Source organism: Bombus vancouverensis, chromosome 1, assembly GCF_051014615.1.
Source record: "Bombus vancouverensis nearcticus chromosome 1, iyBomVanc1_principal, whole genome shotgun sequence".
Classification (NCBI taxonomy): Eukaryota; Metazoa; Arthropoda; class Insecta; order Hymenoptera; family Apidae; genus Bombus; species Bombus vancouverensis.
This window is the reverse complement of record NC_134911.1, coordinates 19,657,993-19,674,464: the sequence shown is the minus strand read 5'-3', so window position 1 is coordinate 19,674,464 and position 16,472 is coordinate 19,657,993. Positions and strand designations below refer to the sequence as shown.

The following is a 16,472-nucleotide window of genomic DNA, read 5'->3' as shown; positions in this document are numbered from 1 at the left end:
TTGAACTCAGCTCTTCAAAGTTCACAGGTAAAAAATTCAGTTCTACGCATAAGACAATCACGCAACGCACAATTTTGGACACTATTTTGTTCTACATTCACCAAAGTATTTCAACTGAAATGATTTTTCTTTTTCAAAATATCCCGAATCAAATCAACTTGTAAATATTTATATGTTGATACCCCATGTAAATTATTGAAGAAGATAAATCATGTGAATCACTATTGTTACAAGTCCGATTTCTTCATGATATACGCACTTTTCGATAATGCATTTTTTTAGCTCGAAGTTGACGATCCAGCTATTATTGATGGTGATCAACCACGCAAAAAAGGACTAAATAAATTGCTGTAGAAACGTGTTCTTTTTCGCAGCAACGTCCTTGTAGGCATTATATATTTCAGATGATTTGTCATGCATACTAATGTACAGTTCGCCTTTCATCAAGGATATGTGTTTGCTTGAAAATAAATGATGAGAACAGGTTATAATCACAGAAAGTAACACTAAGAAACGTAAAAACGAAGTTAAGAAAATAAAGAAATGTTGAGACACTAGAAAATAGGTGCACATTTTATATATAATACTATATATGGGTTATAGAATGTGTATAAATTGCAACGTGATAATATTGAAAATAATTTTAAAAAAGATAAAGAGAAGAAAAAATATCCGCCCAACGTGGGGCTCGAACCCACGACCCTGAGATTAAGAGTCTCATGCTCTACCGACTGAGCTAGCCGGGCTTGGTACTACATAATTTAAAGAAACATGTATTTGAGTGGTTTAAAATATAACTTATACAAATAAATCTATTAAATAAATATATAAAGATTAATAATTTATGCATTAATATAAACGAATTAATACGAAACGAATAGCAATATTACGAACACATGTGATTCCTTTCGCTAAAACATGCATTTCTACTGTAAAATTATTTGTTATTACTGATAAATATTGATTTCAAGCAAATCATTATTTTATGTAAATCTAGATAGTATTAAAACTAAACTTACAGAAGAATATTTCCTACTCTCTGGTTGCATTATCGGTGATGCACTGATTTACATATTTCCTTTATTAATTTCCCGCACTTTTCACAATGGTTACGAATTAATTTTTATGTTAAAAAACTATAAGTTTTATTACTTTGAGTAGAACAATACAAATAATAAAGAAATAATAAAAATGTGCACTTTTTTATATAAACAATATTATCTTTTGATTGTTTAAATTACCTAAAAGAGATTTCTTTTAACGGATTTATTGAAGAAATTGAAATATCGCTGAATTTTGTCACTTGGTGGCTCTGAGTGCATTTTCTACAACGGACGATCCGCGCGCAATGTAGTGAAGGTTGAGTGTGTCGTCAGTTTAAATTCAGAGAATAAACACGTGTTAATACGTAACCCCTTATTGATTACTATCTTTTTTATACGATTTATTGTTGGTATATAGTGTAAACAGTAAAAAAAATGTCGCGTCTTATAAAGGAATCAGATGAAGAAATAGATGTGAAACCTGGTTTGTATTTTTCATTTTTTGGTTTCTATGCGCACGCGGTTCACTCAGTTGCTGAATCTAACGGTCGATTCGAAGTTGTATGTTGTACTTTTATCAATTTAACAACGTAATATACAGTCTGTGTAAACGTTATTTCAAGTCATCTTGGAGTAAATAATTGATATTTCACGAAATTTGATTGTATTACTATATTTTTCTTTATCTTCCCTTTAAAATATAAGGTCGCAAAACCCGTGCCAATATCGAGGTAATATCGGCTGATTCTCCACTTCGTCGCAGCTCCCGAATTAAGCCAAACGTTAAACAAAATGAATCTTCGCCCGAATCGCCTTTAAGCGACTCGAGCATCGTTAGCACTACACAAACTTCTAGAATCACAAGGCAACGAGCCAGTGCTATGGACAATTCTGCTATCAATGAAACTCGACGAACTTTACGTTCTAGAATAAGTTCTATATCCTCAGATGTTAACGAAATCCCAGAATCAGATGTTGGCACACCGACAAAGAAAGCTAGAAATAACACTTCCAATGATAGTAATAAAACAAATACTCGAAGAAGGTATCTGTAATGATTAATGATTGATTTATATGTATGAATTTTTGTTTTATGTTTGTTTTGTATATACCTATTGTTTAGTAAACGCTTTACAAGAGCCGGTTCAGAAGCAAAATCTCCACAACCAGCATCGAGACTTGTTAAACGTAATGTAAGAGCTAGTTCCGTGGGGCCTGAAGCTAATATGCCAAATAAACAACAGTACAGTGAATTAGTCAATACACCTATTAAGACAAGAAGACGAACTTCGGTACTACTGTCAGAACCAGTAGTAGAAGAAAAAGGAGAATATATGAAGTATCCAGTGGTGACATTAGATCGCACATTACCTGATCTTATTGAAATTAGAGAATCAGGTATATTATATTTTGAAAATATATTTAAATTAAAAAAATTTTAATTCTGTAATTCCATATGGAATTGTAGGTGCAGAAAATTCCCCTAAGACATCGTCGAAAAACGAATCATTGTCAACTTCGAAAAACAAACTCAATACAAGTCGTAACAGTATAAATGAAAAACATTCAGAAGATGATGGTAAGTTTAATTTATTGTTATACTTCAGTATTCTATATTAATTGCAATCAGATTGCAATCTATTACAAAAATAGTTCTTTATCTGTATAAAATTCGACAAAATTATATAACTAAAAAGTTCTAGAATAACATTTCTTAATAAAAATTAATATAAGAACTAACTGATATTTACATTTACAACAGTTAAGGGACCACACAACGACCCTCCAGAAAATGTTTCTTCAAATAAATTTGAAGATATTGAAAAGGATGTATTTACTGATAAGAAAATATCAGATAAAAATATACTAGAAAGTAGCAAAACACTGCCTGTAGATAATACAAATGAAGCAGAATCCTTAATAGATAGTGAATCTAAAATACTTCCACAAAATAAAGATGAAAACACATTTATTGAAGATTTAAATAGTCCAATGGAAAAACATGATGGTCATAATAATAAAGAGAATCTTACAAAAAATATTGTTACTGACTTACAGGATATAAAGAATGCAATTTCTAATACACAACAAAGTCCGAAACACGTATCTATAAATAATTTGAATGCAAATGTGTCAACCGAAGAAAAATGCAAATATCCTTGCGTTGAAACAAGTGTATCGCCAAAACGTCGTCATTCTAAACAATCATTAGAAATGGCAAATGAAAATGTTTCTATGAAAGAAGTTAATGCTGGTGTAATTAGTAATTTACCAACTGAAGGTCTGGATATTTCAATGAATGAAGAAGACAATTCTAATAATATGCACAACTTAGTAGTAGGTACAAAAACAGAATCAGTCATTGGAAGTCCACATAGTGAAAGTGTAGATAAAAATGGTCCTACACAAGTAGTATCTACAAATGCAAGTTCAAACGATAATGTTGAAAGTATGGAGCTTGCAGAAGATATAAATACAGTAGATGATAATAAATCTACAGAAATTGGTATTGAATTGAATGTAGAATCAAAGAAAGCTTACGTTCATGCAAGTAATGCAAATGTAAGCATCGAAATAGATGTTTCAAATACAAAGGAAAATATAAATGAAAATGAAGAATCTGAACAAAATGATATAAATCAATGTATAACTGATGATCAGTATGACACGAAAAGTAAAAGTGATAACTTAAATACGTCAGAAAATGTGCATGAAAATGATGATATAAGTTGTATAAAGTTGATTTCATCTCCTAAATTAAGTAATATAGATTCGTCAAATTTAGTCGATGTGAAATCAGTTTCAGATACTCAACATTTAACTATTTCAAAGCATGAGGATGTACCTTGTTTAAAAAACATAAGTGAAACAAATAATTTATCTCCTAATACGAGCAATTTGTTAAAATCCTCGGATGCTCATATGAGCATAGAGGATTCTACATTAATTAATATGAATGAAGCTAATGTAACTAATGTGATTAAAAGTAGTGACTCTTCCATTGTTACAGAGACTGCTGCTGAATTTGTTGAAGAAGCACCAGAAAGAGGAGAACAGTCAAAGAAAGTTTCTGTACTGGATGATTCTACTGATCCTTTAAAATTGAAGAAACAATATCAAAACAAATTAGAATCAAATGAAAAACATACAAACACTATTCAAGTGACCTCTGAAGAATGTCAAGAAAATATAAAAGCTGATGATAACGATTCTGATACTAGTGTGTCACATACATTTCAAGATATCTCAGCCAGTGAATGGAAAGAAAAGAATAATGATATGGACAAAAATTCTATACATTCAAAGACAACTGAAAATGAAAGTGAAGCCGAATGTGATCTTGTTTTAGTCGATAGAGAGGCATGGTTAGCCGCGGAAAATTTAAAAACAAACAAGGAGAAAATATCTTTTGATTATGATTCAGATGATACCGTTATATTAAAAGTACATTCAGATTCTATGAAAGCAAAAAATGAAAATAATTTAATGGATATATCACAAGATGAATGTAAATTAAATGATAGTAAGGATAAATCTCCCAAAGGAAAAAAACGGAAGAACACGAAACAAAACGAAAATAACGATGAAGAAGAAAATAGAAATGCAGTAGAAGATACAAAAAATATTACAAAAGATGTAGAAATATCAATTAATGTTGGTGAGAATACGTCTACGACGAAAGATAGTAATAAATACTCTACTTCTAACAGTAATATGTCCCTCCGGAAATCGTTAAAAAATAACAGTTTATCTGAATCATATGAGACAATTGAAGGGGAAGAAAATGTATCATTAAATAAAAGTAAATTGTCTGAAGATGTCCCAAAAGGACGAAAATCTCTTAATAAGTCAGTGCAAGGGGCAAATAGACTTGAAGAATCTAATGCAGCTGAAACTGTAAATAAACTGAAATCTTTAAATAAATCTAATTGTAATGAAAATACAGTTACATCTGCTAAGAAAAATGGGACAAATCAGTCGTTAAATACTTCAAAGGAAAAGATGAAACCACAACAGTTAGATGAAAATTCGGAAGAGTCTGACTATGATTTAAAAAAAGTTCGCGAAAAGCAAAACAGTGCAACAAAGAAAAAATTGAATAGAAATTTTTCGACAATAGCAAACATGGGATCCGATTCTAATGAAACTCAAAATTCCGATGATTCACAAAATAAATTGGAAATACCTAAGTTTTTATTTTGCGGGACAAGCGATAGTAACAGCGACAATGATAATGAATCTAATAGCACTATAGATTCTGATGTCCAAAAAGAATATAATTTATATGGTAAAGATGTTGCAAAGTTTTCTGATGATGATGTACCAGGAGATGAATGTAGAGCATCAGAAACAGAATCATCAGACCCAGATGATAATGGGTCAGATCTTGCAGATTTTGTAGTTGATGATGATGAAATTGAAGATGAAGAAGAAGATGAAAGTGAGGAGAATAAAGATGAGAGTATTGAAAATGATAATGAGGAGCAGACTAAAGAAGATCAGAGAGATGATGAAGAAGGGATAGGACAAGAAACAATTCAGAAAGAACAACATGAAAATGATAAAGAAAATATCGCTGAAAAAAATGTAAGTAAGGAGACAGATGCTTCTAATGAAGAAAAAAATACATCAAGAAAATCTGGTGATTTAAGTATGTCTCAAACCATTAGAAGTGACAAGAAAAAGAAGAAGAATCTTAAAACAGATAGATCCCAGATAGAAGAAAATGAAAAGGGAGATAATTACCCTGATTTATCTTTTGAAACAAAAAGAAAGAAACAAAAGCGAAACTCTACAGAATTTACAGTTAAAAGTGTAGAACAGTCATTAAATGACTCCCAATTAATATTTGATACAAAAGTATTAAAACTTCGTAAATCAATGGAATGTAGTACTCCCAAAATAAGTATATCTAAACAAGAGAAACTTAATGTCAAAACCTGTGGTGCTGAAGAAAATGACTCCCTTGATGAGGAAAATGACAAAGACTTGACATTAAAGGAAGAACAAAATGTAAAGAAATTAAGAAGCATAAAAAACAATGAAACTCTCATGCATAGAAGTCTTCCATCTGAATTAACTGACTTAACAACAAAAACAAATCTTTCAAGACCAATGTCATCTAAAGTACCAGAATTAAACAAATCAACAATAGTTTTAGGGAGTGAAACACCTACAACAAAGTACTTAAGACAAATGAAATTAAATGAAAGTGCACCAATATTAAAGGCTAATTTTAAAAAATTAACAAATACTAGTAACAGTAATGAACAGAATGACCAAGGTGAAGAAGAAAATGAAAACAATGATGAACAAAACACAAAAGCAGCACCAGGTCCAAATGATTCATTAAAGAAAAAGCTGCTTAAAGTAGCAGAGAACATATTAGAAAGTGATCGTCAAAAGAAACGTAAAAAACGAAAGCAACCAATAGTTGAAAAAGTTACTAAGTCTACTTTATCTGAAACTGATTTCCCAGAAAATAATGATTCAAAATTACTAAAGACAACTAAACAATTTGTTCCCACTAGCAATTTTGACAACAATGATGAAACAGAAAAGGAAAATAAGAAAAAAAGGAAGAAGAAGAAGAAAAGAAATAATACCGATGTGCAAATGCAAGAAGAATCAGATGAACAAGTTACTGAAATAAAATCAGAAAGTCAAGATGAAAAAACACATAACGAAATAAAGAAGAAGAAGAAAAAAGAGAAAAAAGTTCGAGATGTTCAAGACGTTCAAGATTCGACAAATGAAAAGACTAAAATGATAAAGAAAAAGAAGAAAAAGGTTTCAGTCGTTTTATCAGGTGACGATATTCCAAACGAGCAACTGCTTAAGAACAAGCAGAAATTATTAGCAAAAGATACTGTTTTGCAAGAGAAAAAAGCATTGCTTGAAAAGTTGCCTAAGAAAAAAAGGGAATTATTGTCAGAAGATGATGCTTTGCAATATGAAGAAGTTCCACCTAAAAAGGTTCCTAAGAAAAAGCAGAAATTATCAAGTGATGTTTCAGATCAGGAGGAAAACACTTCAGTTCAAAAATCATCAAAGAAAAAGCAAAAGCAATTATTAGAAGGTGTGAAGACAGATAATATAAAATATACTGTAGCATCTAATAAAACACAACAGTTTTACGATGCAGTATCAGATTCTGATGAGGGACCAGAAACGATTACATTCTCTAAAGCTCGAGATGAAGCGTTAAAAGATTTAAAACGTACTGCTGATAATATTAAAGCCAACAAAGAAGCGAAAAAAAAGAAACAAAGAGAACACAATGAAAAGATGCAAAAACAAAAAGAAATTAAGATTAAACAATCGAAATCCAAAAATCAGGTAACAGAATTTAGTAAAACGGACATACAAAAAAAAGGTATTAAAAAGCTTCCGGATTACGTTGTTAAAAATTTATCGGATGTTCCATTAAAATCATCAAAAAAGAGAAAATTATCAGAAGAAAAATCTTCCCTATCTCCAATGTGCAGTTTCAAACCTAAAAAGATGAAGAATATGTACATAGAAGATGATATTACTCTACCAAGTTGTGCTGGAAATACAACTGAATTTAGTGTCGTCGATATTGAAACAATTAAGAAGAAAAAAAAAGCTCCAATAGCGGGTTTATTCCGAGAAAGAATGCTTGCTAGGAATCCACGACAACCTATTTCTGCTTATTTAACATATTTGCAAAAGCAAAAGTCATCGGATAAAGGAAAGTTTTATGATAAGCCATACTAAACTTTTAATTGATATTCCACGTTATATGATCTGTAGGCATTATAGAATAGTTTCAAGTATTAGTTATTAAAGCGATCTTTTTTGTTTACAATGCAATTCGGATAAAAATGATTAATACATTGCTTACTATTTCCAGAATTATCTTAATAATACTGATTATTCTAATGCTTACATATTCGCTTTTTTATTGTAATTTCGAAAAATTGAAAGATACTAAACTAAAAGTCGTTTTACTTTTGGTTTTAATAATTATGGTTATTTTTCATCTTGTAATTTATTGTTAGTATAAAATAATGTACCATATATTTTTTAATATAAAGTGCGATTATATTTTAGTCAAAATCATATTTTTATTGGTAAAATGTCCAAGTATAAAGCATCTGTATTAAACTTTGCTTGCTTCATTATAGCTAATTCGCTCTATATGGTAAATTAAGATGTAGTATAAAAATAAAACAATATAGATATTCGTTTTTGTTCGTAACTCCTAATTTTATCATGTTTATTAGTGTTACATTTTTCAAATAACCCCTATTCTGTATGATAATATATCGTCTTTATAGAAACAAATTTTTAATATTTAAGATGAAAATAACGAAAATCAATCTAATTAAATTCGATATTCTCTTTAATTTCTTGTCCATTTCGTAAATGTATGTGCTATATCCAATAGAACTTATATATATTATAAAGACTTTTATTAAATTTACAAGGAATAAAAAAGTTTATTAATAATACAATATTTGTACATTTTTATAAAATAATTATCAAATGGAAATTAGTCGGTACGAGACTTTTCCAGTTTGTCATACATTTCTTTACAATTCATATTACTAGAAAGATAGTTCTTTAATAATTTCCTTTTAAATTAGCATACAAATGATAAATTTTTTTATTTTTAAGTGCGTATTGTATAATCTTCAGGTATTTCTCTCTTCAGATTCAAAAAACAAGCACCATTTGCTGCATTATTTTCTCCCGCAAATATAACACATGCTAAACCATTCACTGCCATATGCTGCCATAATTTATGTACCCATTTATTTACAGTGCGGAACGTCTTTTCTATTTTATCACTTTTTAATTTTTCTTGTCCTATCCTAACATGACATAAAGTAAAGGCATGTTCCATGACTATTTGTGTAGCTCGCAGGATGGCTTGTTTATTATTGTCTGCCACTACAAGACGTACCTGTAATAACAATAAAATTGTGATAATACGAATAGTAGACATTAATAATTCGAATAATCGATTCCTTAATAATTCAATTTATGGTTGAGGCACACACTTGATCGTTTTTGTCGAAATTTTCATCATCCATAATGTTGATAGAAGAAGTTAAATATCTAGAATATTCGTTCATAACTTCTCCATTACCCACAATGGCAGCAGTTTTTTGATCCTTCGTTACATGTTTGAAAATTGATGTAGCATACTTCCGTATTTCCATTTTTAATGATTGCTGATTATCTGTCCTTTTCTCTGGTTTCATTTTCAATATTTCCATGTTGCAACGACCAAGTAACACAGCATCTCCATAATCCACACTATTTGCTAATTTTAATTGCACTAATTTCATAGAAGCCTGTGAATCTTGAGTTGAACAATGACCAGAACTACTTTCTTGTATTCTTTCACCAAGAAATTCCCTTGCTAAAATTTGTAACTTTGTCTTTCGATATCTGTAATTAAATATTTGCATAGGAAAATTTTTGTGAGAATATAACTGTAATATAAAGAAAATAAGTCGTGCACCTGTCACCAGTAATATTGAAAATAACAGATGTATCAATAATGTATGGATGCATCATTTTTAATGTATGAAGATCAGAATTTAAACTTTGTCCTACTAGAATTGCATCTGCGGGAAGTAACTTTCGTAACGTTTGTTGAACATCAGACAACGTAGTTGTGACACCTTCCAACATTTCTTTTGTTATACCACTGAATTGAGTAAGATAATCAATGATACGATTATCTGGTTTTACCAGACTATCATAAATAACCTGTGACAAGAATTTAATAGAATTTGGATACCCTCCTCATAATAATTTTGAAATTGAACTTACATTCATACTTTCATCCACGAGAGATATTCTCGTTAATTCCAATTCTCCAATAGTTGTTTTACACATTTCACAGTCTAGACCAAACATTGGAGATTTTTCATTAGCTTCTACATAAACATCCTTTGTCATTATGTAATTTCCGTATCTAAGCATAAAATATTTATTTATTTAATGTATAAATTTAATTCGGAATATTTTTATTATTGGTACTAACTTTTTTGCTAGTTCACCCTTTAATGGGACAGGATAATTTTCTTCTACCATTTGACATAAAGATAGAAGTAATAGTGTACGGGGGAATTTATCAGTCTTTGGGAGGCCATATTCTGTTTTAAACTTTTCCGCATTTGTTGATGGATCTCTATGCATTGGGAAAACAGTCAGTAATAATTTTATTACATCGCTGTTATTTTGTAATGCAGCCTCTAATGATCCATATTCTAAAAAATTATACATCATGTATGCTTGTTACATATTATAACAAATAGTATTTTAAAATGTACATACGTTTAAGTAATTTATCGCTTTGCATCCCGGTTATGGGAACAGCTGCAAGATCCTCTATTACAGACCCTCCATATGCTGTAGGTGTTACAACTTCTACTCTATGTTCCAACTTTGATGTTATATGTGGAAACATACTTTCATAAGCCATAAAATGATACAGGGAAAGCCCTTCAACAACAAGAACCACAGTGTGTGTGACCTTTTTAAAAAATGTTTAATGTTTAATGATATTTCAGAAATTTTTAATATTATATATGTTCAATATTTATATTACCCTATTATATTTTTCAAGGTGACACCATCTTGCTGGCACATAGGGTGAGTGATGACCATGTAATGAATACAATAATAAATGTTGTATATCACTAAGAAAAATAGGAATCCTGTTTTCACTTTTAACATTAATAGTTAAGCTAGCACTTTCACCAGCTACTTTTAAATGAAATCGAGGTATTATTTTAAGTCTCTTTTTACGTTCTCTTAATTCCTGTTTCAATTTTAGATACTCATCTCCACTTAATCTGTATTGCCAAATAAAAATAATTTATATTATTATATATCACACTAAATATATATATATATATATACAAACATTTTACAGTATACAAACCTAGGCTTTTTGTTAGCAAGTGTATTTGATTCTTCTATACCTCCTACATTTTCTTTTTTAGTAGAATCTTCCAAAAGAGTTTCTTTTAAATCTTCATTACATGGACGTTTACGTGTGACATTATCTTCCATGGAGACTTCACTGCTGTCTGTATCATTTGCATTTGACTGATCTGCTTCTATAGACTAAAATAATATTTATCATATGAACTTCACAACAAAAATATTATAACTCAGTCAAGTATACTAACAGCTTTCTTAAGAGCAAGCATTTTAGCTTCTCTATCTTTATCATTTAATTTAGTTATTTCCAGAAGTGCAGCCATCTTCTTTTTCTTTTTTTCTATTCTTTGTAATTGTTTTGTTGTTAAATTCTTCATAATATTTCTTTTTGTTGTATTTTTTGAAAAAGATTAAAGTTAAGTACCTTAAAAAGACAAGTAACAAAAACTTTGATGTAAATTTATAATTCAAATAGACTGTCAGTTTATTTTCCCACATTTTAGATATTAATAAAAGAAATTTTCATGGTTCATATAAAATAGTTTCAAATTTAATAAGGAAAAAATAATACGAATATAAATTTAGTGGCACACATATTTTTAAATAAAACTTATAAATTATAATAGAAGTCTATACATAAGATATAATAAATGATGGACTTAAAACTGTATTTCATAGTATACATTTTTTTGACAAAGTAAATGTATACATGAGGTTATATGTGAAACTTAGCTTTGATATTAAAATTGGATATTAAAAATGAATTGTCAATTAGAATTACCTGAAAATTGAATTAAAGGGAAAAATATTTGTCTGTTATACAATGTTAAAGAAATGTTGTACATTTCTATACAAGAAATGTAGATATGAGGGCTGGATATAACCCTTGACAAATAAATACATTTGTTCATATAAAAATTCAGAAACAGAGTTCTTGAATTTCATGTGAAAAGGTTTACACAATAATCTTTCAATTTGATATTCACTATAAGAATGTATCTATAATAAGTTTTATCGTTTTCCTCCCCATTACTTGGTTACCATCCATTGTTAAATACTAAAATTGCCACTTGATAAATGGCACAGCATATGTTTTATAGAAGTATATAAAATATACATTAAGTAGTAAGTACAAAACTGCTTGATTTATTTTAATGACACAGAACGATAGATGTATTTAAATGAGGAAATACAAACATAAACTTTGATGGTCTGCATAATTGTTTATTTATATCATGCAATTTTTTCAAATCGTTTACGTGATAAAAAAACAAATTAGTAGAATGAACTTTTGAACAAAGGCAAAAATTATTATTATAAAATCTATAGCAAGTAATTCACGTTTTGTTTACATTTAATTAATATTGGTTATAACGAATAAAAAGAAATAATACCATGACTGGTTATGAGTAAGGTTATGTCTTCACTGTCTTTGCTTCTCAGAAAGGTGACAATATTAACACATATAATCCATATAGTACACACACAACTTATAGTTTGATATTCTTGATTAATTCGAAAATGAATATAACTTAGAAAGTTTGATGTTTCATCAACCATAAATGTGGAAACATTAAAGAATACATGTTACTTTTCTATTGTGTAACATATCATCGCTAGAGGTCAGCATGCAATAACTACAGCAAAATTATATTTATTAATGGAGTCTGGTATTAATGAATTGAATGAATTGGATGAATTGAGAAATATTATGTATATAAATTTAATATATTCTTAAAAATTTTGATAATCTTAAAATAAAATACTTTTTTAAAAAAAGCCATTTGCTTTTAAGGAATACGAGTAAGTTTTATTTTGTTTTCATTTTCCGTGATACTATTGGTGATTTTATAAAAATTTCTATTTTTTAAAATAAGAAATATATAGTAAAAAGGTTATTATAAAGTGCTATACTAATATTTGTATGGAAAACTTATTAACTTAAGAATGTTCTCTGTTACAAAAATAATATTTTTTATATTGTAATATGATTGGATAAAATTTTGTATACAAACGATAATAATTTTGAAACTTTTTATTCTTGACCTTGTTTTTTGTTTGAAAAATATATTTCTAGTTCATGTGCTAAATTATATGCTTTGAATCGTGCATAAGAAACAAGTGTCCCTTTCTCCAATCAGGAACGTAATAGTAAGCATAGTACGTATATAAAAATTATACTGAATTTTTACTTCTGTTTCTCGTTGCGGTCTAATTTTTATTTAATATTATGTAAATTACAATACGAATACTTTTTATTATACTATATTAAATGACCAATCTAATTTTTCAATGTATGTGAAAAATTTAAGAATATCAATAAATATCAATAAATATGAAAGTATGTAAATAAATTCAATAAAAAATATAGAATTATTAAAAATGACGCAATTAATAAAATAATATAAAATCATAAATGCTAAATAAATAAAAAACATCTCATCTATCATTAAAATTTGCAAATATTTTATTAGAAAATTCTGAACCATATAATTAAACTTAATTTTAACACATTGCATATATTTTATTTGATAAATAAAATTTAACAAATCGATTTTAATCGTAGATCTAATACAGATCGATGCATCGATGTCGAGAAAGATCATAGGTACGCTACTGTCAGAGAAAGCGAGTATTCACGACAGTGACACAAACATCCACTTAAGATACATTATGTGTATATACAGAGAAGATCAAAAGATTCTAAGCGTGTACGATTATGCGCTTTATGCATCGGTGTGCAGTCCCCACCCGCACGGTGAAAACATATTTTTCCTTTGAATCTATTTCTTTCTTCACGAAGTAGCTCGCGGTGCATTAGTGTAAAATGCTTTTCTATACTGGGTGTCTGATATTTTTCCTAGTAAATCATGGCAGCTCAGTTTACCCGTAACTTAGTTCAAATATTTTTAAATATATATTAATCAATTAATAATTACCTTAATTTATTCATCTTATTTATTCAAATGGTTCAAATAAATAGAGCAGATTTAAGACCATTTTATTGATGATTAGCTTTAATCGATGATAATAATTACCGAAGCAATCGGATATATCGAATATATCGATATCGCTTCAAATTATCGACATTTAATGACTCTATTATGTCTATTTCTGTATTAAATTCATTAAATAGTGAAATTTGTGAATTATTATAAAGGCGCAAATATTGCTAGAAAATTATTAGCCATAATTTTAAGTAATAAAATGTTGCTTAAAACTGTTACGGTGTTTTTACATTAAAGAAAAGTAGTTGATAGCTGAGTTTAATAGAGCATACCAATTCTTCGATTTCTAATGAATCGAACTGAATAACAATGTATTATCAATGTTGTCTCTATAAGTCTCATTTAATATAAACGTAATATGCATGTTATAAAAAAGCATACGATATTTTCTTTCGAAAAATTAAGATCTCGAATTTCTGTTTCGAGATCGCAGTCCGATTAATCGGTTTTTAAATAACAATTTGTATACGTACTTATAATTAGTACCGATGTCAACTGTTACATACGTCTGTATAATTGCAAAAGTAGTTTGCGATTAAAACCGTCAGTTCATGTACTCATTATAATGTAGTAATTAACATTAGTGGTAGAAATTGAGGTGAACTGCTCTTTTATGTGGATTTGTATGAACCTGTTTTTTCGTTTTGAAAGGTTAAGAATACATCTGTTCTGAGATAGTGTCGATTGGCTGGCAATGATATGTTCCAGTAGCTTTCGTGTAACAAAATTTTGTAACTGCCAACCAAAGAACACAGTATGATCAGTTTATTTAAAATATTAGAATTTTCTAAGTAAAAATTAGTTTTGCTGAATTAGCATTTTTATGAAAAATCAATTTGCTCAATTTGTTTAAGGGCTAGAATTTTCTAGGCTGAATTTGTCGTATCATAACCTTCTCCTTTTAATACAAAATTTGATTATTCCAAAGTTCATTTGTTACATTGTAATATTAAATATCGAGTCTTTAATTACCTTAAAATTTTTTAATTTTATAACAGTTTTTAAAGAATTGTTTTTAGAATTTTCGAAGATATCTTAAACGTGAAGTTAGTCAAAAATAAGATCATACTTCTTGTTCTGATAGGACATAAAACTTTTTTTTCATAATTATTTTATGACTAAGTTTTTAATAATAATCAGCCGTTGCTCATTTTCATTCGTTATTATGTTAATGAAGCAATGGTATAACTGTAGCTATAAATTCACAATAGATCATATCATCATTAACACAAGAGTCACGTATTTCTTCTTATCTGCCATTCATCGAGTTAATTGCTAAACGGGATACAGTACGGTGAAATTAGAACGAAGATGACGACGAAAACGAGTATGATGACAACTGTCTGTTTTGTGTAGAAGACGAATGTTTTTTCAATTTAATTTTTAAATTTAATTTTTAGTTGAATTATAATAGACATGAATAGCCATTCTTAGAAAACTTGCATACATACGTATTTGAAAGATTAGTACTAAAAAATGGTTTAGCTTACACAGAAACAATACTTGGAATATATTATTATTGTTTCAAAAGGTACAGTATTGTGTACTTTTTTAAAAATGATATTAATACAATAAATGTTAAGATATTTTATATGTTTTTTTACACATTATTTAAGTTAATGATTTGTGTATAATTTTATGTTGTAGTTAATAAATGAAGAATAAATGCGACTATTGAACGAATTTTATATCGTTTTATATGCAAAATTGAAGAAGGAGTGGAACAATCTTTAATCGGTGAGTGATTAGAGTAATCTATAATAATTGAAATTGTATCCCAATTTATTAATTATGTTTCTATATTATTTTACTTTGACTGTGCACACAAAAATTACTTTAATATCTCCTTCTAGCTTTAACATGTTGTCCCAATACGTTATAACATCATTGATTTTCCTTCTTTCTTTATAATATTTCAATTTTTTTAATACACCACAAGAAAAACGTTAAGATACCGGAAGGCAAAGTATCATAAAGAAAAGCAAAAAATCAACGATGCTACAACATTCTAGTAAATAATTGATTCATAATACATATGGTCGTAATACAAAATTATACATCATACAAAATCATGAACTTATTAGGAAAATAATTATCAATTATAAATCAATAATGTATCACTATATCTTAACATTGTTTTATAATTATTATTTTTGTCGAATATTGATAATTATACTACGGACGTTTATGCAATTTCGTATTTTTATGAATGTGACTAAACAAATGGAATTTAAATAGAAAGTTCTTCCATTCATTAAACATAGGCACTCTACTTTTGATATTTTACGTATTTTTACATATGGCTATCCTGTGTAGGTAAATTTCTACACGTAAAAATGTTCTATTCATTTTTACTTATAATTATATGATTACAACTGTGCAATAAAATGAACGAACGATTAATTCGATTTTTCATTCGTTTAAAAAATAATCCTTAGTATTTTTTAAGCAAGCCGATGTTCGTAAAATGTGATATGTATATGATATCCTT

General features: G+C 28.4%; 2 protein-coding genes and 1 non-coding gene across 7 annotated transcripts; 1 reads left to right on the top strand and 2 right to left on the bottom strand.

The window, feature by feature from the left end:
- Window positions 1-673: 673 nt before the first annotated feature.
- TRNAK-CUU (transfer RNA lysine (anticodon CUU)) lies at window positions 674-746 on the bottom strand. Its single transcript has one exon. It is a non-coding gene; the product is annotated as a tRNA-Lys (tRNA).
- A 601-nt stretch (window positions 747-1,347) lies between these two features.
- On the top strand, window positions 1,348-8,119 carry LOC117159141 (uncharacterized). Of its 2 annotated transcripts, none has more exons than XM_033338707.2 (5): window positions 1,348-1,527; window positions 1,749-2,088; window positions 2,167-2,441; window positions 2,512-2,622; window positions 2,806-8,119. In XM_033338707.2, exons 1-5 carry the CDS (start codon window positions 1,479-1,481, stop codon window positions 7,782-7,784), a joined length of 5,754 nt encoding a protein of 1,917 aa, XP_033194598.2. In that variant the 5' UTR covers window positions 1,348-1,478; the 3' UTR covers window positions 7,785-8,119. The 2 variants fall into 2 exon arrangements, with proteins under 2 accessions (XP_033194598.2, XP_033194599.2); XM_033338708.2 differs by having other exon boundaries at window positions 1,350-1,527; window positions 4,054-8,119.
- Window positions 8,120-8,489: 370 nt separating this feature from the next.
- Window positions 8,490-12,583, bottom strand: Rexo5 (RNA exonuclease 5). 4 transcript variants are annotated; one of them, XM_033338709.2, is made up of 10 exons: window positions 12,368-12,583; window positions 11,222-11,397; window positions 10,972-11,156; window positions 10,636-10,882; window positions 10,362-10,560; window positions 10,069-10,294; window positions 9,855-9,999; window positions 9,541-9,791; window positions 9,074-9,467; window positions 8,490-8,976 (listed from the first exon to the last, which is right to left on the bottom strand). In XM_033338709.2, the coding sequence occupies exons 2-10, from the start codon at window positions 11,348-11,350 to the stop codon at window positions 8,683-8,685; spliced, it is 2,070 nt and encodes a 689-aa protein (XP_033194600.1). In that variant the 5' UTR covers window positions 11,351-11,397; window positions 12,368-12,583; the 3' UTR covers window positions 8,490-8,682. The 4 variants fall into 4 exon arrangements, with proteins under 4 accessions (XP_033194600.1, XP_076478330.1, XP_033194603.1 ...); XM_076622215.1 differs by lacking the exon at window positions 12,368-12,583 and adding an exon at window positions 11,755-11,864; XM_033338712.2 differs by lacking the exon at window positions 11,222-11,397 and having other exon boundaries at window positions 12,368-12,582.
- Between the last annotated feature and the right edge of the window lie 3,889 nt (window positions 12,584-16,472).

What these genes read in the sequence shown, in the direction of transcription:
- Rexo5 (XM_033338709.2), bottom strand. Translation starts at nt 11,350, where the DNA reads ATGAAGAATTTAACAACAAAACAATTACAAAGAATAGAAAAAAAGAAA. An exon ending in CTTGCTAACAAAAAGCCTAG is followed by an intron (nt 10,883 to 10,971) that starts GTTTGTATACTG and finishes TTGGCAATACAG; the next exon opens with ATTAAGTGGAGATGAGTATC. An exon ending in ATTTCGACAAAAACGATCAA is followed by an intron (nt 8,977 to 9,073) that starts GTGTGTGCCTCA and finishes TTGTTATTACAG; the next exon opens with GTACGTCTTGTAGTGGCAGA.
- LOC117159141 (XM_033338707.2), top strand. Translation starts at nt 1,479, where the DNA reads ATGTCGCGTCTTATAAAGGAATCAGATGAAGAAATAGATGTGAAACCT. An exon ending in AAAACAAATACTCGAAGAAG is followed by an intron (nt 2,089 to 2,166) that starts GTATCTGTAATG and finishes CCTATTGTTTAG; the next exon opens with TAAACGCTTTACAAGAGCCG. An exon ending in AAAACATTCAGAAGATGATG is followed by an intron (nt 2,623 to 2,805) that starts GTAAGTTTAATT and finishes CATTTACAACAG; the next exon opens with TTAAGGGACCACACAACGAC.